Source organism: Mangifera indica, chromosome 19 (assembly GCF_011075055.1).
Source record: "Mangifera indica cultivar Alphonso chromosome 19, CATAS_Mindica_2.1, whole genome shotgun sequence".
NCBI classification, from domain to species: domain Eukaryota; kingdom Viridiplantae; phylum Streptophyta; class Magnoliopsida; order Sapindales; family Anacardiaceae; genus Mangifera; species Mangifera indica.
The window spans coordinates 7254218-7274726 of NC_058155.1; the positions used below are offsets into that span (position 1 = coordinate 7254218).

General features: G+C 33.8%; 4 protein-coding genes across 5 annotated transcripts; all 4 read right to left on the minus strand.

Annotated features, from left to right (window-relative positions):
* Positions 1–352: 352 nt before the first annotated feature.
* LOC123202602 (2-oxoisovalerate dehydrogenase subunit alpha 1, mitochondrial-like) lies at positions 353–5382 on the minus strand. 2 transcript variants are annotated; one of them, XM_044618557.1, is made up of 9 exons: positions 5042–5382; positions 2876–3013; positions 2617–2799; positions 2380–2537; positions 1520–1619; positions 1327–1438; positions 1080–1219; positions 737–922; positions 353–642 (listed from the first exon to the last, which is right to left on the minus strand). In XM_044618557.1, the coding sequence occupies exons 1-9, from the start codon at positions 5315–5317 to the stop codon at positions 475–477; spliced, it is 1461 nt and encodes a 486-aa protein (XP_044474492.1). In that variant the 5' UTR covers positions 5318–5382; the 3' UTR covers positions 353–474. The 2 variants fall into 2 exon arrangements, with proteins under 2 accessions (XP_044474492.1, XP_044474493.1); XM_044618558.1 differs by lacking the exon at positions 5042–5382 and adding an exon at positions 3100–3487.
* Positions 5383–6245: 863 nt separating this feature from the next.
* On the minus strand, positions 6246–9388 carry LOC123202601 (pentatricopeptide repeat-containing protein At1g43980, mitochondrial). The gene is given in 4 exon segments (XM_044618556.1): positions 6246–6561; positions 7249–8670; positions 8673–9084; positions 9086–9388. Coding segments are annotated over 3 exon segments (1899 nt in total). The 5' UTR covers positions 9281–9388; the 3' UTR covers positions 6246–6561; positions 7249–7378.
* Positions 9389–10969: 1581 nt separating this feature from the next.
* On the minus strand, positions 10970–15324 carry LOC123202980 (putative pentatricopeptide repeat-containing protein At1g77010, mitochondrial). Its single transcript, XM_044619129.1, has 2 exons — positions 12925–15324; positions 10970–12825 (listed from the first exon to the last, which is right to left on the minus strand). The coding sequence occupies exon 1, from the start codon at positions 15237–15239 to the stop codon at positions 13194–13196; it is 2046 nt and encodes a 681-aa protein (XP_044475064.1). The 5' UTR covers positions 15240–15324; the 3' UTR covers positions 10970–12825; positions 12925–13193.
* Positions 15325–17066: 1742 nt separating this feature from the next.
* On the minus strand, positions 17067–20071 carry LOC123202964 (pentatricopeptide repeat-containing protein At3g26540). Its single transcript, XM_044619113.1, has one exon. It carries the CDS (start codon positions 19899–19901, stop codon positions 17823–17825), a length of 2079 nt encoding a protein of 692 aa, XP_044475048.1. The 5' UTR covers positions 19902–20071; the 3' UTR covers positions 17067–17822.
* Positions 20072–20509: the final 438 nt, after the last annotated feature.

The window sequence follows — 20509 nt, forward strand, 5'->3', positions numbered from 1 at the left end:
CCAAGACTTTACTTTGATAGCATCAAGATAGACTTTTGAATAAGTGCACAATTTTTATGTATAATTTTATGTATAAATAATAATATTTTATTTTTATCATGTGCACAGTTTATCAAACATTGGGTGGGAAATAATCATTTGGCCTTAACTAAAATACATGATAGACGCTTTGATCAATCACAGATCCACTGTAGATATTAACTTGGCATCATCAAGTATTTGAAGAATCTCAAGTAATGGAAGCCACTCCAGGCGACACATAAGTGGAAATTTGCCTTACAAAACCAACTGAGTCGGCAAAGTTTAAGAAAAAAGTAAAAGAAAAAGCTGAAATGTTAAAAATCATATAGAATTGAACTGAATAAATGCTGCTTTCTTGATATTAAGATGAACACAAAACGGTAGCTTCAACATTTTACCGCTTCAGTTATTAATTAGATTTAACTAGTCATAATTTCTTGGCACTTCATCTGTCTATACAGGAACATCAGAGGGGTAGTCTTGTGGGTATTTTTTGATGGTTTCTCTGAGTTGTTTCTCCTGCTCGCGAAGGTTTTTTGGTGGAACATCATAAACATCAGTGAACAAGTCTGCAACTGCTGATTTTTCTGTTTTCTCTGCAGCTTGAATTGCTTGCAGCAGCTGCAGAAAGTATATATCTATTTTAGTATGTAAACAATAAAAAAATGTTTTGGCAATGTTACAGAAATTATAAATGACGCTTAAACAATTTCACCTGCTTCTTCAGGCTGCTTCGAAGTTCAGCTTCTTCAGTGTCACTCCACCAGCCGTTGCTTTCAATCCAATTTCTAAATCTATTCACAGGATTCCTCGCTGATTTCCAATATTCAATTTCATCAACTGGCCTATACTTGGTGGAGTCATCTGATGTGGAGTGGTGTCCTACTCTGTACGTAAGGGCCTGAAAGTTGGAAATTGCTGCATCAATAAACAACTAAACAAGTACAAATTGAGAGGTAGAGACAAGTTTTGAATTCCAAAGAAAGCACTTTTTTAGCAATTTAATCAGCCAGCAGCAGTTGTGCAACAAAGGAGCTATAATAGAGGTTCAATCTGACCTCCACTAATACAGGTCTCTTCTCAGTAATAGCCACTTTGCGAGCGCTGTGAATTGCACTATAAACTGCAAGTGCATCGTTTCCATCTACCCGAATGCTTTGAATTCCATAAGCTTGACCCTTTAACACAACACCGTCACCTGCCAGAAAAATGTGTCATGTAATTATGTGACACTACAGGTGATCCTGGAATTAAGTTACTGTAAAATGAGATAATTGTTCATAGATCAATGAAAATATATAGTACTTCGAAATTGCTCTGATACATTGGTACTAATTGCCCAGCCATTGTTGCGACAGATGAAAATAACAGGGGAGTCTGTAACTGCTGCAAAGTTCAAAGCTGCATGAAAATCTCCCTGAAGAAATAGTAGTTAACAATTAGAAATTTATGGACAGGTGAAGCCTCCGTTAACAATCAAAGAAAGGACTGCAGGTACCTCACTGGTGCCGCCATCTCCAGTATATGTGACTGCACATGCATCCTTTTTATCCATTTTAAGGGAGTAAGCAACACCGACAGCTTGAGGAAGTTGTGTACTGAAACATATAATTTGCAATGTATACGTAGTTGTCAGAAGCTTCCTATTGCCTGTGTTAAAAAGGCGAGATAAAGGCATCGCTTTTACCTTAAATCCTAAGCCCTATAAAGCTATTAAAAATTTCCATTAAATTTTTTTTTTTCATTTCCATTAAATTCTATTTTATTTTTTTAATACACTAACAACACAAATTTGATTGGCAGCTCAAGCATATTGACATGTTATCATGTCTAGACCTTTTTGACAACTATGTAAGAGATTGGCAACAATCAACTTATCCGATAACCTTAAATCTCTTTAACAATCTCTTTAATAACATTAAAATTTATTAACAACTTCTTCGAAAACTTTAGAATTCACTATCAACCTCTCAACAATCTTAAAACTTATTTGTGACCTCTTCAATGGCCCTAAACCTTATCAAAGATTTCTAAAATTGTCAATAACCCTCATAACTAGCTGAAAATTATCCAAAACCTGTCAAAAAGCCTAAGACTATGCCTAAAATTGTCCGTAAACTCAAATTTAGTCTAAGATAGCCCCGATGATAATAAAGATTGTTTTTCCTACGCCAGAAGCTTCTCCAAATGCGTTAAAAAAGCGTTAAAGTTTCCTTGGCCATACTCAAGGCGATGACAATATTGCCTTGAGTAAAGCATGACATAAGAGCGCCTTAAGCATGCCTTTGATAACTATGAATGAACATAATCAAAACTGACAGTAAATTAAAGTGTGCTACTATGATCTAATAGTCTTACGCGATAGGTGATGAAATGGTGATGTAGTTGTGCTTGTTAGAGCCATAATGAATCGGCATCTGCCGGCCTTTCCCATAATCAGCCTTATTTCCAAACAATTGGTTGGCAAATTCTTGTATTGTGAAACCTCGCCACAAAAGAACTCCAGGCTCGCGATACTGTCATATAATCATATTGCCATCAAACTAAGTTAAGGCAGCATTGCATTGTAAGAAGGAGGCTTATAGTTACAGTTACCTGGGGCAATATACAATCATCAGAACTAAGTGCAGCTGCAGAAGCTATGCTGATGGCTTCTTCCCCCATTGAAGTGAGATAGAAGGAAATTCTTCCTTGCCTCTGTGCTTCATAGAAAATGGAGTCCATCATTTGAAGTGTCACCATGGCATTGTACATCTTCAAAGCAACTTCCTTGCTTACCTGGTGAACCCAAAACACCAAAGATTGATAATATAAAATGTTTATCTTGTTGCTTGTGGAAGACAAAAGTAAGTACCTCTTCAAAATCGCTGCCATTGATAACCTCTCCGTTGTCATCAAGAACTCGATAACAGGGAATTCTTTTTTCCAGAGACTCTGAAATGAATCTCATTTCAGAAGTGTAAGAAACCTTTCCACCAGGGAAATCCAAGGCCTGCCACAATATTAGAGATTCATAATGTAATACTGAAATTCCTCTCAAGATCAAGAACTATTCATTGAAAGATTACAAAGAATTACATTAATTTCAACATGAAGCAAATGTTGTTGTACAAGAGCAAGAGAAGAGCAAAGTGTTCTTCCATAACCAAATCCTCCCATTGAATTAATTTTACCAATTTCTCCAACTAAACTAGTAATGTGGTTACGGTTGCTTAAGCCTTGTTTCATAATTAATCCTAAAAAGCACTGGTTTCTTGTAAAATGATGGGAAAATTTTCTTGGGAAGGCCAAGCAGAAAGCCATAGCAGAAAGCCATGAAAATCAAAGTAATCAAACTGAAGAAAATTATGAAACCAGTCGGTCTGGAGAAGAAGAAAAGAATTTAGTTATAGGTTTTTGGTTTTGATCAAAGCAACAAAAATAGGAAAAGCAGTTTTGTCATGGACGGCATTGTTAACACTTCAAGTCTGTCACGTCTGCTTTCTGGATGAGCGACTCTGTCTGCGCATTCAATTTTGTTTATAAAATAAATGTAACGCTTCCCATTATAATTAAGGATTGTTAATTTGATTATATTGAATAATTAATTAAGTTACTAATTTAAGCAGTTTTGCCTGATGATAATTCTTTTCTTAAAAGTCCAAATATGACAAATTTTATCGCATTTCCTTGAAAATTCCCCTTCAAATTTAATTCTAGTACAATATTTAAGTAATTTTATTTATTTAATTTTAAATCTTAATTATAATTTTAAAAAATAAAATAAAAAATACTTTTTATTCATTCCCTCTGTCTTCCTTTCTTTCTTCCTCACACCCCCGCCACTATCCTCCATAATTGGTACCCTACACTCATTGCTATAATTTCTTATTGAATGTTCTTGTTGAGATATATTATAGAAGGATAATTTTATTATTTTAATATTATTATAAGAATATTTTATCTTTTCAAAGTTTTTACTATAAAATTTAATGAGATTTATTAACAAAATCTTATGATAGATGGTAATTTGTGGCTTTTCAAACTTAAAGATAGAATCCTCTTTTAGCGGAAAAAAAAAAGAAGGGATGATATAAAATTAATATGTATTTGAATTTAATAATAGAAAAAATTTATTTTTTCAAAGTTTATTACTAGCAAATATTTTGCCTATACATGATTATAATTTTCAAGTTGTTACCTCATTATTTTATATTTAATAAAATTATACGTATTTATATGTATTATCATATAATTGAATTATTTTTAATTAAAAATAAAATAATATTTAATTATATAATAATATATATTTAAAATATATACATATAATATTATTTTTTTATATTTAACATATGCAGTTATGATGATTAATAAAAATTTCCTACAAGAATATGAATGGAATTGTCCTGTCCAAGTGTGAAATCTAACTAAACAAGCTTTATGGGTCAGCCTAATCCACGTGTGCGGGTCTTCCTTTCTTTTCCTTACTACGCATTTTACATGCTTTTTGGTGGTGGTGGTCAGAAAATAACCAACGTGGGTAAGGATCAACAAATAAGAGGGCCTAGTAGTGAAGGTGGTGGAAGGTTTATCCTCTTTCGACTGTTACCAATCACTCACGCCATACCAGTAATTGAAAACAATTTTCATTATACATTATTTCTATTATTATGTAATTAGGTTGATAATTCCGTAATTAAATAATTGAAATATAAATAATGTTATATATACATAATTTTAAATTTATAATTAAATATATAAATAATTTGTTATAACATAATTAATATTATTTTATTTTTAATTTAAAATTATAATATCACTTTATATAGCACATAATTTACATTCTTTTTGTGTTCTTTTTGGAAAGTGCTGACAATTCCAAAGTTTGGCAACATGTCATGCGAAAATGCAGCATGTTTCACGTGTTTATCTAATTCATGATTAACGGAAATCATCAAATCAATTAACTGATTCATCTTCAGTAATCTACCGATGGATTTTGTTAGATTATATCATTTGCTTCAAATTCAATCAAAATTACCTGTTCATTGTCGCTGTGATTGCCAAACGCCGTCGAATCCAAGTGTTTCAGAGCAACTGTTGATTTGAGGAGCTTATCGGAGACATTAATGGCGGTTGAGTATTTGCATGGAGAAGAAAGTAAATGCCGATCATAATTTGTTGAAGAAGAAGAAGAAGAAGCATGTAAATGTTGAGAGGAGGAATTACAGCTCTGGAAGCCGATGACTCCGAGCAGCAAACCATATTTGTACTTTGGAGTTTGGGCTATGGTTCTTGATCTTCTCAACCAAATCATCGCATAAATGATTCAAGAAATTAAGAAGCAGAAGCCAAAGAGGGTGGCTTTGTCTGATGAGTTGAGGGCTAATTTACAAGATATATATCAATGACGGGAAATTGCATTCCTTTTTGGATATGCCAGCTCACTCCTCCCAATCCGAGTATGGCCATACTTTCTATTAAAAAATGAAAAAATCAAGGGAGATAGAGCTCTTGTCGGATCATATAAGAGTAGAAATCTCCTCTGATATTTAATGAAATATAGAATATAATTTGCTTTTATTAGAACTTAATTTACTTTTCCATACCTACAACGCCAATATACATTATCTTGGTTTATGCTCAAGGGGGCTTGAGCGATAAAGGCAGAAGAAAATTACCCTTATCATATGAAAATAAAATATTTTAATAAGAAATTTACTAGAATTAAACCGATCTTTTAGACCAAACATATAAAACTTTAGGTCCAATTACTAATCCCACAATCGACACTAGATAAGTTAAGGATCAGATTTTGATATAATATTACTGAATCTCAAATTCATGCCCTACTAATTAGCACAATACATAAATTATTATTATATATACATTATGGCTAAATTTAAATCGAACTCACTTTAATAGAGTCAAACTTAAGTTTGCTTCAAAGGTGTTCAAACTCAACTCATTTAAGAGAAGCCAAACTCAAGCTCGAATCGAGTTTTAAGCTCGACTTAATATTAAATTAACATTATTTTAATATGTATTGGTTAAAACAACATCATTTTAGTTGATTTATATCGAATTTTTCAAACTCATGAACTTTACAAACCGAAACCCCTAAAGTTTGAATTCAAAAATATTAAACTCTTGAACTCGAACTCGCTCTCGCTTGAACCCACTTATTTCAGACTCATTCGAGCTAAGCTCGAACTAGAGCTTGAACATGTTTGGTTTGAATCCAATTCTTACAAACTACATTTTAATAATACGCCCAATGCTCAAATTATAATCAGTGAAGCATTCTACATAACTATCAAATACAACACAACTCTATTTCATGTAATTAAATAATTCAGGCAACAAAGAGGTGCCAGACCTCCCAGGCAATTAGAGGTGCCCTTCCTCCCAAGGTGGAAGCCTCCCTCAAATATTCTCACAGCTATGCCCCATTTCCTTGGCTTTTTTTTAAGCTTTCCACATGTCTCTTTCATAGATAGCTCCACCTCACCACAAGTTAAGATTCTCCTGCTTGACCCCTTTTGTTTCTTCTCCTGCACCCTAAATCCCAACAAAATGCTTTCAAGATTAAAGATGCTTGTTATGTTGCTGGAGAGTAACATTACTCCAGCACTGCAATAGACCCTCAAGAGAAACAATAGAGGTGGATCAAAGTACATCCTAAAGCTAATTGCTACAAGTCTCTCTGTATTACTAACATTTAAGATTCATTACAAGGGACATTTAAATGATACAAGATCAAAATAAAGATTCTAAAACTGAAAGCTACTCCACATGGAACAAACACAACATGTTACTGGAATCTTTTGTGTCTGTATATTGAAACGATTATGAACTACTTGATTTTGATGTTTGTTTGGCTTTCAATTAGCAGTTTCTCTCCACAAACAATAGTGCAATCTTGAGGGCTTCAACAATGATATCACAAAGAATCTAATTTCCCTCTACAAACATATGAAGTAAACAAATTTTAGGTGCAATTGCCATTTTTTCTCATCAATATCCACCGTTCTGTATCAAAATAACTACCGGCAAAAGTTAACATGAGTACAATAGCCTGTATGCCATCATAACAGTCAACTATAAGTTACTATGGTTTGGTATAATCAACTAAAAGAAAACACTATATTCAGGATTAATATCACCGAGCAGTTAGATTGAAAATTTTACCCATATTATGGACACCCCTGCTTTTCTAACACTATCAGTAGATACTAATATTCTAACCTGTCAATCTGTCATCACATAATTTATGGCTTTACTGGAGGAAGTATCCACGAAACCACTACATTTGAACATGAAGAATTTCCATTTCTGTAGTTGCACCATGATCTTAATCCCCATAGCACTTAATTTATCATGCTGTAAATATAAAAAAGCCTTCATCCTCCATCTCCCATATCAGTAGTCTCAATAATAAATAGATTTCTTTGCCGCCATGAAGCTGTAATTGTTCTGCATTAAAAGTATATACATGGTTTCTTATTCCAATCCAACTGCATCCAGTTACCTTCTTCACCACACCTCTCTGTCTCATGGCCTTCTTCACTTTGACTAAGCCCTCCCATTTCCCCCTTGTCTCATATGCCTGAACCAACAGCAAATAAGGTAGAAGTGATTCTGGTTGCAAGTCCATAATCCTCTCAGCTACATATTCAATGAGTTTCAGGTCTCCGTAAATTGCACAAGCAGAGAGTAATAATTCCCAAATTAAATGACTGGGTTCATACGGCATTGATTTTATCACATCTATTGCTTTTCTCAACTTACCAGCTCGACACAATAGGTCAATAATGCAAACATAATGTTCATCACCAGGTATCACACCATATACCTCTTTCATTGATGAAAATATGAACATTCCCTCATTAACAAAACCACCGTACTTGCAAGCTAATAAAACACCAGCGAGTGTTATTTGATCTGGACATAGACCATTCTTAAGTAGTTCGTTAAACATATCCAGTGTTTGAGCCAATCTACCATTGTGAGACAAGCCCATTATGATGGTGTTCCAGGATATTAAATCTCTTATCTCCATGTTAACAAAAATTTTCATTGCAGAATCAACTGCACCAAATTTACTGTACATTTCAACAAGTGAGCTAGCAACAACTGCATCAGACTGAAAACCTAATTTGATGGCCAAGGAATGCACTTGACTTCCACACTCTACTGGAAGAACTGTAGTAGAACTTAGAACACTACTTAGAGTGAACTCAGTGGGCCTAAAATCCTCCCTCAAGCTGAGCACAAAAAGTCGCATAGCATCCTCCCCAAAACCATGCCTTCCATAGCTTGAAATCATAGAATTGCAAATTGCAGAATCACATCGATCTAGCTCTCCAAATAGCATAACTGAATCTTCCAATCTGTTGCATTTGGCAAACAAGTCAATAGCAGCACTCAGAAGAATGGAATTACAAAGAAATCCCACCTTGACACACAAAGCAAAAATTTGCTTACCCTTTCCCACATTTCGCAAATTAGAACAGGCAGTTATTACAGTAGATACTGTAAACTCATCAGGTGAATACCCTGAGGATCTCATTAAACAAAACTGATTTAATGCAAGTTCTGCATAGCCTGATTTCAAACACCCTGATATCAATGAATTCCAAGAGATAATATCCAACTCCTCCATAGTAAAAACACGCCAAATGCATAGTCCAGATAATCAAGCTTGCCATACAAATCAATTAAACAATTCCCAACCGCCACATTGGATAAACTCCCACCTTGCCGAATTATAGCACCATGTATTTGCTTACCGTAACAAGCACTTGACACAGACGATAAAATAATCGAGAAAGTGAACGCACTAGGTCTAACACCATCATTCTGCATTTTATAAAACAGTTCTAACGCATAATCGAAATACCCACATGAGATGTAACCCGAAATCATAGAATTCCAACTAACAACATCTCGTTCAGGCATTTCATCAAACATCTTACGCGCATTGCTGAGCTGATTGCCTTTCAGCAAACTCTTCAAACAAATATTCCACGATATGCAATTCTTCTCTGGAATTTCGTCAAACACCTCCAAAACATCATCAAAAATTACCAAACCGAGAATATAAATCGAGGCAGCGGTTGCCCAGGTAAGTATGGCCATTGAACCCGACTTTAATCAACTGGGCATGGATGCTTTTTGTAAATTCTAATGACTTCAGGGATAAACAGTGGTCTATTAATTGAGAGTAATAAGAGAAAGAGGCTTTGTTAAAATGAAGCTTCTTCAGATAAGGGTACATAAAAATTTCGGTGCCACTACAAATTTTTGAGGATGAATTTGTATGATACCGTTTCAAATACCATGGTTTTCGCTTTAAAATTGGACGAGGACAAATTCTGTTCAATTGTTTCCCTTTAACTAATATTTAAGTAATTTGATTACATAATTAAGTATTAAAATTTTTAAAGGGAAGGTTTAAGATCAAATTTTTATCATGTTTATTAAAAAAATTATAAATATTTAAATAATTTTATTTATTTATAAAAATAATCAATGAAAATAATTAAAATTAAGAGAAATTGTATGATTAAAGGTTATATCAATATAAGTTAATCAAAACTTTTAAATTAATTCCAAAATATCCTCATTTTTATAATATATAAATGCTAATGTTTTAGACAAAACATTACAAACAAATCTTACAAACCTACAACATTAAACATAAATTTCACATATTTTTTCTTTTTTAAATATAAAATAAAATCAAATTCATCCTAAAATAAAAGAATTTTTTATATTAAAAATAAATTTAAAAATATAAGTATTAAATAATTTGTTATAAATATTTATTTTATATTTAATACTAAAATTTTTTTAATTTATAAAAATATTTTTATAATTTAAAGTGAATTTTCATTCCTCTACAAAATACTAATGGACTTGAAGAGAAAAATATTAAAAATTGAGAGAATAATACATTGAAATAATAAAAATAAAAGAAAAATAATGAAAAAATAATATTAACAAGTAATCAATGGATTGACCATACCTGTCAGACTAGATACAGGTTTTAAAAATTATTACCCATTTAACTTTATCCATTTTTTATTTGTATCTGTTTTACCCACACTCACATTAATCTAATTTGTATATTTAATTATAAAATTTTTCATTACTTTAGTGTGTTTGTGTGTTGTAAATTAATATTTTTTAATATTTAAGGATTGTACTTGTACATTTAGTTATAAAATTTCTAGTTACTTTAATTACAAAATAGTACATAGAAAATATTGGTATGGTTTTAAAATTAATATTTGACATTGTGGAGTGTAAATTGATATTTTATCGTGTAGAGGTGGTGTTAAATTGATACCCTAAAACCTACATTGTTAATATTTTAATTCAGATAGAGAGGATACTTTATTCAAGGGTGAATTACTATTTAATCATGTAGAAAGGGATAATGATATTTCACCAGAAGAGTAAATTGATTTTTTTAAGATTATATATGTATAATTAATTATGAAATTTCTAAATTTAATTTCAAAATATTATATTTTCTTATCGGATTAATCAAAATGACAAGTTTTGTTATTGTTATGAGTTGGTATATGAGAGAATGGATACAAAAAGATAATAGAATAGAATATGTTGAAGGTGAATAGAAAATGATAAAAATCCTTGCAACTATGATGTTTGAGGGATTTGTTCGATTGATGAGTAAGTAAACACCTTCATATTGACCATAAGTGGAACAACATTAACTTAAACATGAAACCAAGAAATTTCAATAAGAAAAACCCTATCAAAGTCGTAGATGATAAATATGTTGATTGTCTTATTGGTCTTTCTTATCAATTGAGAGAATATATTCCAGTATATGTGACAAATACCCCTAAATCTAGAAATGCATATTGGAAAACCACAAACCATGATGTTCAACAATCACATAATAACGTAAAAGATGACGATGGTCTCCAAAAGGTAGAATCAGATAATTATGTACAAGATAATGATGGTTTACAAGGGGTTCAGTATGTCGAGATAGATCTCAAACAAAAAGTTGATGATGACAACATGGTGAATGACATCGAATGTCAATAACGACATTGATCTTGACCACTTGGAACAAAAACAAATAAAAAAAATCGTAAAAACTAAACATCATAAACAAGTTTAAAGAAACACAATGAAAATTGTTAAAATCACTATTGACACAACATGCAACTATTAACTCCTCTTACGAGAGAATATTGACAAAGACATCCAACCTGGAATCTTGAAACAATAACAAATAAATAATCATTTAAAGTATTTGTATATAAAGACAACCCTGAACTAACAAACAATATTGTACTTATATTACCTGTCAGAGAACATGTCGATGTGGAACCCTTCAAAAATGGTCGCCCATCGACCTCAACATCTTGTAATAAATTCAACATATTTTATTGAATCCACAAATTCTTTTATAAGTGATTTCGTAAAGGAAAATATATTATATCAGGCCAACCAACTATCTTTGTCAAAGATATGAGCCTTTATGTCTCTATATGACTAGGCCTTTTATATGACAAAGTCACTCCTCCATCTCACTCTCCATTTGAGCTATGACTATGTCAACATAGCTTTTTTGTATACCATCCTCCAAACCATGATCATATGCAACGGGATCAAGTGATGGAGAATCAAGAGCTGAGGACTCAGGTGTTGGGTGCTTAGGTGATGGATACTCTACCTCACAAGTGGGTGTGAAATCATCTAGCCCTGATGGAACAACTATACTATCCCTTTTCAGAAATATTGTCCTCAATAGAGAAATACTACTTTCACTTGACTATATATGCAAGAGAAGGTAATTTATTTAAAACTAATGTGCATAAAATATCCAAATCCAATCATAAAATAACATCAACACATACTAAAACAAAAAAGCATCATCATTAACAAATAGTCCTTTCATGCCTCGATTTGAGCTGATCGTCGCCATACAATAGCTAAATCATCTCTCACTTGTAAAATTCCGTTTTTTTTTTTTTGTTTTTGTTTCTATAAGAGAATTATGCAATCAATCTATTTATTTCCCTTTCTTCAATTTCAATCTCAAATTCCTAAATTGATTCTCTTTCATCATCTAGAGTTTATCTCTCGACCCTAACTCAGATAAAATGAAATGCAATGCATATTAAAATACTTATCAGAATATGTGGAGAAAATATTTATTTAAAAATAAATCTTTTCAAAATCATCTTTTGTGTCGATCAAACTAGGCTAAAGCAAACATTCAACACCTTGACAACGTGACTCAATCTCTTAGGTAATCGTAGTTCACAATATATATAAACTTGTCCTAGTTTGTCTCTATGGATATCAATTAATGGATTCTCTCATAACACCTTTCTATGGTGCATACCTCTCTCTATTAGTGCATACGGTGAACGACATGTATTTATAGATACAATATCTCTCTATAGATGCATAACCTATATCTCTCTATCTCGGAAATTCTATGTCTTACACATGCACTCTAAGGATATTTGGGTCCCACTTGTGCTCTACAGGATCTTTATCTCCCAGGTCATCACTCGAACTCTAAGAAAACATATAGATTGCAACACTAGCAAAAGTTGAAACATTGCTAAATGGCATTGCACTCTGCATATGAATTACCTACCTCAGATGATTATGCACCCTTAAACTGTGGCCACCCAGGGTAAAATAATCTTTTCAAAATAAGTGAGTGCACATGGTTGAACTGGTGAATGTGACACCAAGTCAAGCTTCAAGAACCTTTTTTCTCCTAACAAAGATGAAAGCCTCACCATTATATCTTTTGTTCAATGACTGCACAACAGAAGTCAACATGATCACTGAATTTTCGAAAACTGCCCCGATCAACAGAGAAGCCAGCTGCACAATTATGATATCAGTAAACGTAATCACCTCCATAAAGCAGTTGCTTGTTCTCCAGCCATATGGCATCTTCTATCTGCTTCACAACTTTTGAGAAGTGACTGTATTCTGTTGCATTTTATGATAACTTCAACCTGCAGCACTGCTTAAATAATATAAGCATTTCGAAATAGATACCAAACTAATCTGTTTGGGCTCACTGGTATAAATCTTGGTCAAATTGAGTCATGCATGCATAACATGCTTTCTCCTTAAGAAGTCTCATAGACTAATTGAATTTCCCCGTGAAAATGTCTTGTTCAACTGTCAGCCCAGCTGTAACCAGGATTCTTTTTCACTTGCCTCTGCCTCATTAACTTTCTGACTAGAGATGATCTTTCCCACTCACCAGTTGTGGCAAATATGCTTGAAAGCTGTACATAAGCACCTGAATTCTCAGGATCAAGTTCAATGATTTTTTCTGCCACCTTCTTCCCAAGATTTGTGTCTCCATGAGCCACACAACCTCTTAAGACTGATGACCACATGCTTGCATCTGCCTCAAAGGGCATACGTTCTATTAAATTCACTGCTTCCTCAAGGCAACCAGCACGTGCAAAAAGATCAACCATGCAAGAATGGTGCTCAATCTGTGGATCGATATTATATTCCTGTTTCATTGCATTAAACCATTTCCTTCCATCTTCTACCAGTCCGCAATGATCACAGGCAGACAGAACCCCAGTAAATGTGCTACCAGTTGGTGTTATACCAGCATTTCTCATCTCCTCAAACAGAGCCAAGGCTTCATATCCTTGACCATTTGTAGCATAACCCACCAACATTGAATTCCAAGAGATTTCGTCAAATTTCACCATTACATTGAATATTTTTTGTCCGTTTTCAACAAAACCACACTTGCAATAGAAATCAACAAGGGAGGTAGAGATGATCTGATCAGATTCAAGCCCAATGATGGTAACTCGAGCAAATACCTGTTCACCTTGTTCAAGTGAGGAAATACTAGCAGCAGCACTGATCACACTAGCCAGACTAAACTTGTCCATGCTCAAGTTCAGTCTATTCATCTCGCAGAAAAGATTTAATGCTTCAATTGGACAACCATTTTGACTAAGCCCCACTATCATTGCATTCCATGATATCAAGCTTCTATCTGGCATCGTCTTAAAGATCTGTTTTGCATCTTCAACTCTTCCACAACTTGAATATATAGTGATCATGGTATTAAACAAGATTGTATCACAGAATTTGAGTTCACTGAATAATTTGCAAGCATCACTAGGTCTCCCACACTTGGAATATGTGTCAAGCAAAGAACTAGCAACAACGACATCATCAATTACTCCAAATTTAGAAGCATGACTATGTATTTGTTTACCAAGTTCAAGACTTCCTAATGCACTACAAGCACTCAAAAGAGTAGTAAAAGTGGAGGAGTCTTCCCGAACTCCATCTTGTCGCATCTTATGGAAGAGAACTAAAGCTTCACTTTCCTCATTATTAGAAACATAACCCGAAATCATTGAATTCCACAACACAACACACGGATCATCTTTCCTATCAAAAATCCTTCTCGCATCATTAATTCTACCACAATTTGCATAACCCGAAACCAAAGCTGATAATGAGAAATCATCTGGTGCCTTCATCGTACTCAGAACATGATTCGCACTATCCAAATCACCACATTTTCCATATAAATTAACCAGCGAACTCCCCAACACCGCGTCAACATCCAATCCATCAATCACAATACGAGAATGAATTTGCTTTCCACATTGTAGAGCGGCCAAATCGGCACAGGCCCCAATTATCGTGGCCAAAACAAACGTATCACCTCGCAATCTCTCAAATGTTTCCGAATTCATATTCTTGAACATCTTCACAGCTTCTCCTGCACGACCATTTCTAACATAAGAATGAATCGTCGAATTCCAAGCTACCCCATTTGTTCTCGGCATGTCATTTAACAAACTCCTAGCAGTATCTAGTTCGCCGGATTTCGCAAACCCCGAAATAACCAGAGTCCATGAAAAATCGTTCTTTTGCGGCATTAAATTAAAGAATTCAAGTGATTTTTGTTTGTTTCCGGAGTTCATGAAGCCTTCGATCATTGTGTTCCAAGAGAAAGAGTTTCTGTCGGGCATTTCATCGAATAACAGTATCGCGTCGCTTGTGTGGCCACAACGCATGTACATTTGAAGAATACGGTTCGCTATTGAAAGAGTGGAGTTTATGATACCCTTTTTGAAGAAGAGGAGGTGGAGCTGTTTCCCTTGGCGAACGGACTGGTGGGAATTGCAGGATTGGAGTCGGCAAGCCAGAGAATGTAGCCTAAAATCCATGGTGGAAGTTATCTACGACTGATTTTGAATATATAGGCCTTGAAAGGCTTGGATACTCGGACGAAGGAATTATATTTTCTCAATAGGTTTGATTTTGACCTTAAAACAATACAATTCTAAATTGTTTATATAACATTTTATCCCTCAAAATAAATATAAATAATATTTTTTAAATCTAAAAATAAATAACTAATATTATTAAAAATAAAATTATCATTTTATTTATATTATTTTATTTTTTAAAATTGTCATAAAATCATAAATTAATAAAAATTAAAAATAATATTTTTAATATCAAAATTATATAACAAGCCTTTTATTTAATTTTTTTTTCATTCACAACTAATCTTCTAATTTTTCTATAGAAAAAACTATTTTTACCGTGTAATTATATATAGGAGAGTAAACTATAAATTTTGAATATATTGGAAGTCTTTTTGGCAATTTTTAAGGGATTATTGGAAATTCGAAAAAAGTTTAATGGTTTTTTAGAATATTTTAAAATATAAATCTTCCCTCAATAGTTTAAAAAATAACAGTTATACTTTAAAAGAATTGAACAAAATGTAATAAATTATGGATATAAATATCGTATTATAACTATTAAGGGTTTATAGTAATTTTAAAATATGTGAGAATTTGAAAAGATTTTAAAGATTGATTTATGGATTTTAAACTTTTTTATAAGTTATATTGGATTTAGGTTCACCCATGACATATCGATTAAATCCAATTTACTTAACTGTTAAAGGACAGTTGTTAAAAGTTATTGAATGATAGTTAAACTGTTATTTAAATGTCTAAAAATTGTCATCCCAAGAAAAGAACGCAAAATAATAACAACAGTCTATCCTCTTCTTCTCCCAAGGATACTAAAAACAGATAAATAAATGTCTTTCAAAAGGAATACAGTACATGAGCAAATGGGCTCGTACAAATGATTCACGTTAGCACCTCGTACAATATTCAAATAAGCTTCAGCTTAAACTTGAAGGCGAGTACACTAAATTGTGTTTATTGTAATTTACATAATTTGATTTGACATGTTTATTATTTCCAATAAATTAAATTGCTGTGTTTAAAATATTTGGATCTAATAAATAAAATATAACTAAATCATATATACAATCAAATCATCTAATTACTACTAACACCTAAATTGGTATAAATTAGTTAGTATGATCTAGTTAGACACATAATTTTATTCTTGAGACACTCAATGCTTCGCCACATTGTGATCAAATATCTAACATAAAATGATTCAAATCTTCTATTCTCGTTAGAAACTTGACAATTTATGTTGAATGAAAGTGAGCATGATAATTACATCTAGGGAAGTTGACCTTTGGTAATAAATAATAATTTTGAGAAAAATAAGATGAAAATGATATGATGTTGAGCTTCCGGTCTATTGTCTCCTAAAAATTAGATGGGGTCATCCTATAAAATAATGTTGGGACTAAGACTGAACTTGAATCGAGTCTATAAAAGCTCGATTGAACTCAAGCTACTCGTCAAATTTTTCAATTAAAAATTTTAATACAAAACGACATCGTTTTGATTAATATATATTAAAACAACGTCATTTTAATAACGAAATAGTTAAAAATTTTAGCTCGAAACGAATCAAACCGAGTTCGAGCTTAGCTTTTATGAGCTCAACAAGCTCGAGCTTGAACTTGAGTTCTGTTATGTATAAACCGAATCGAGTTCGAGCTCGATTTGGCTAGAATCCAGCCCTACCAGGGACAGTGAAACCCAGAGTTTGATTCAGTACGAAAAGTTCAGGGTAATAGTAGGATGAGCTACTGCTATATGAAAAGTTTGTTTTCATCAACTAAAGTTTATCCTTGTAATAAAAAAAGGGTAGTGGTGAATGACAAAATCTGTGTTACATTTATCAAGATTGATGAATACAACTCACTTCCATTATCCGAGTATTAAAAATTTTTCTCAAGAAAAAAAATCAGTACTATACATTTTTGCATCTGTATGCTAATTGTTCCCTTCCCTTATCAAAAGCACCTATATGATCAAATAACCAAGGTCTTTTTCTGCAAATTCCGCTCGCTTCTGCTTTAGCAGATTATTCTTCTACCACTTCCATCAAACATGTTCCCATGCAAAATTTTCTAATAAATGTACAAGTTTATCCTGCATACATGACTGTGCCGATTTGACGAGCTCACTAATCACTTCACATCTGGTATATCCAATAGCTCCAGTAGATAGAGTGAATCCTCATACAACATTTTGCATAGAACTCTTGGCTTCAGTATGAATATGATTACTTCCTATACAATCATAAACTGGTTGACATTCACTCTCAAGGTTTTAAGAGAATGCATCCTGAAAATGTTTAGACATGCTTGGACATCCTCCCAGAAACTGACATAATGACAATTCATCCTGTTGTAGTTGGTGAAGAAAATGTTACCTCCATACTGTTGATTTTCATTGCAAGTGCAATATCAGGGGAATGTGAAGTACCCTGTATAAGGTGGTTTTGCTATGAAGCTTCGTGTCCCACACCTACTCTTGCCTGCTGCAGGAAGTTCCAACTTGGGGAAATTGGTACTTAGATTAAATTGAAGAAGGATTCAATTCAAGACGTTTTGCAGCCCATTCTCCCAACTTCATATATCCATGTTTTCTGCACATATCATAGACTTTCTCCAACATTGAAACAGTGGGATCGAATGGCATCTTCTTCAGAAAATTCTCAAGTTCCTTCATGTATCCATGCCATCCATAGAGTTCAATCATGCTCTCATAGTGCTCCAATCGAGGTATGATAAAGTATTTATTGCTCATTGAATCAAAATACTCTGAACCCAACCTAACAAGACCTTCATTTATACAAGCTAGCAGAATTCCATGAAAGGTAATATGGTCTGGCTTGATTCCTTCCTTCTCCATCAAATTAAACAATTCAATTACGTCTCTGCCCCTTCCATTGTGACAACATCCAAAAAATATAGAGTTCCAAAGGATCACATCTTTTGCAGATCCCTCTTTAAAAACCCGTAGTGCATACTCTAGACAATGACATTTAGAATACATGTCAACCAGACCACCTCTGACCACAATATCTATATCATAACCATTTCGAATCATGAAACCATGAATTTGTTTGCCCTGATCAAGGGAAAAGATGTTTGCACATGCTGCCAGAAGGGTGCCAAATGTAAATTTACTGGGTTTTGCCTCCCATTGCATTTCTGAGAAAAATGTCATTGCATGTTCACTCTGACCACGCCTAGCATAGCTAGTCAACAATGCATTCCAAGAAACCCTGTCACGCCGAAAACTCATTTGGTAAAACCAAACTTGGGCACTTCTCATGTTCCCACATTTGCAGTACATGTCAAGAAGAGCATTGCTGACAAATACATTAGTTGAGAATCCATGTCGGTAGATAAAACCATGCACCTGTTTCCCTGTCTCAACATCCAAAAGACCAGCACAAACGTTTAGAAGCAACCCAATGGTGACATAGTCAATGTCTTTAGTTGTTTTTAGCATAAGATAAATAAAATCCAACGCCTCTTCCCATTGAAGGGCACGAGTATACCCTGCCAACATTGCATTCCAAGAGATCACACTCCGTTCCGGCATCGCATTAAAAAGTTCCCTTGCCTCTTGAATTCTCCCACTTGTTGCATATCCTGACATAATAGAAGTCCAAGAGATCAAATCTCTCTCTCCCGGATGGTAAAATATCCTATGAGCATCCTCTAATTTCCCACACTTAACATACATATCAATAAGGGAACCCAAAACCACCTCATCCGCTTCAAAATCACTCTTAATAACAACTGCATGAATCTGCATCCCCTCCTTTAACTTGGATGAAACCGAACAAGCAACTATAGCATTGGCAAAAGTGAAATTCAAGGGCCTAACATCTTCCCTAAACATTTTAAAAAACATAAAAACAGCCTCAGTCTCATCCCCTGCCTCCAGATACCTTCTAACAATCACATTCCAAGAAACAGCATTCTTTGTTTCAATCCCATCAAATATTCGCCTCGCGTCACTCATAACCATACACTTCCCATACACATCGACAAGCGAGCTTTCCAGAATCACATTCCCACAAAACCCACGTTTCAAAATCATTCCATGAACCTGCCTCGCAAGACCAAGCTCCAATTCCCCACCACAGGACCCCAAAACGCTAGCAAGACTAATCTCATTCGCTAAGATCCCCGTCTTATTCATAATTACAAACAATTCCAACGCTTTATCCGCAAAACCATTCTGTGTATACGCGCTAAGTATTGCATTCCAAGAGCCACCGTCTCTCTGAGGCATTTCATCGAACAACTCTCGCGCATCGTTCACACACCCGCACTTGCCGTAACATTCAATAGCTCGGTTCAAGAGAAACGTGGGTGGCGTGGGCGACATCGTAACCAAGTGGGATTCGACTTTCCGGGCCTCGACAATGGCGTGTTGGGAACAGCAAAGGTGGAAGAGGTGCGCATAAAGAGAGTAAGGGACGGGCTCCGGGGAGGCGAAGAGAATTGAAACGGCTTTGCGAAGATGGTTGGCTCTTAAAAGGGTTAGGATAGTGTTGGTTAGCGTTTTGTTGGGAGTGGATTGGGTTGGAGATTTGTGAAGAAGATGCTTCAGTATAGCGGCGGCATTCCCCGCCATGCAGACACCCGCTGCAAAGCTGAAGTTGTCGTCGATACTGTCTTTCTGTGCTCTCCATGTTTTTTATTTTTTATTTTTTTGTCTTTGTTTGTAAATTAATGGGTTTTAAATTATGGAAATGATGTAAATGAGAGTTTATAATTTTTTTGATTTTGCTGCGTTTCAATGGAAACCAAATTATTAGACAGTTTGAAGAGAAAATTAAATATTTATAATTTTATATATTGATATAGCTAGTACAATGATGAAAACATGATCGATCACGTGTTAGGGGAACATGGTAAATAATGCATCATGTTAAATAATTTAAGTGATGATCGATTGTTTGTTAAGAGTAAATGATTACTCTACCAATTATCTTATTCAAATTTATATAAAAAAAAGCACAAATTGGCATGTTCTTATCTATTTGTACATATGATAAAACTCTAAAAAAAAAAAAAACCTAATATTGTGTATTTTCGGCCATTAGAGGAAGATTCTGGTAATCGAAAGAAATATTTTAGTATCAAATTATTCAACAAAATTAAGTAAGGATTTATTTCTTGTTAAGATTTTGGTTGATTGTTCATGAATGATTGATTCTAAAATTTATAATATAGAAGATT

Excerpts from the sequence above, each read along its gene's own strand:
- LOC123202602 (XM_044618557.1), bottom strand. The coding sequence starts at position 5,317 with ATGATTTGGTTGAGAAGATCAAGAACCATAGCCCAAACTCCAAAGTAC. Across the intron at positions 1,220-1,326 it reads TGTATCAGAGCAATTTCGAA|GTGACGGTGTTGTGTTAAAG; the intron begins GTACTATATATT and ends TTTTTCTGGCAG. Across the intron at positions 923-1,079 it reads AGAGACCTGTATTAGTGGAG|GCCCTTACGTACAGAGTAGG; the intron begins GTCAGATTGAAC and ends TCCAACTTTCAG.
- LOC123202964 (XM_044619113.1), bottom strand. The coding sequence starts at position 19,901 with ATGGCGGGGAATGCCGCCGCTATACTGAAGCATCTTCTTCACAAATCT.
- LOC123202980 (XM_044619129.1), bottom strand. The coding sequence starts at position 15,239 with ATGGATTTTAGGCTACATTCTCTGGCTTGCCGACTCCAATCCTGCAAT.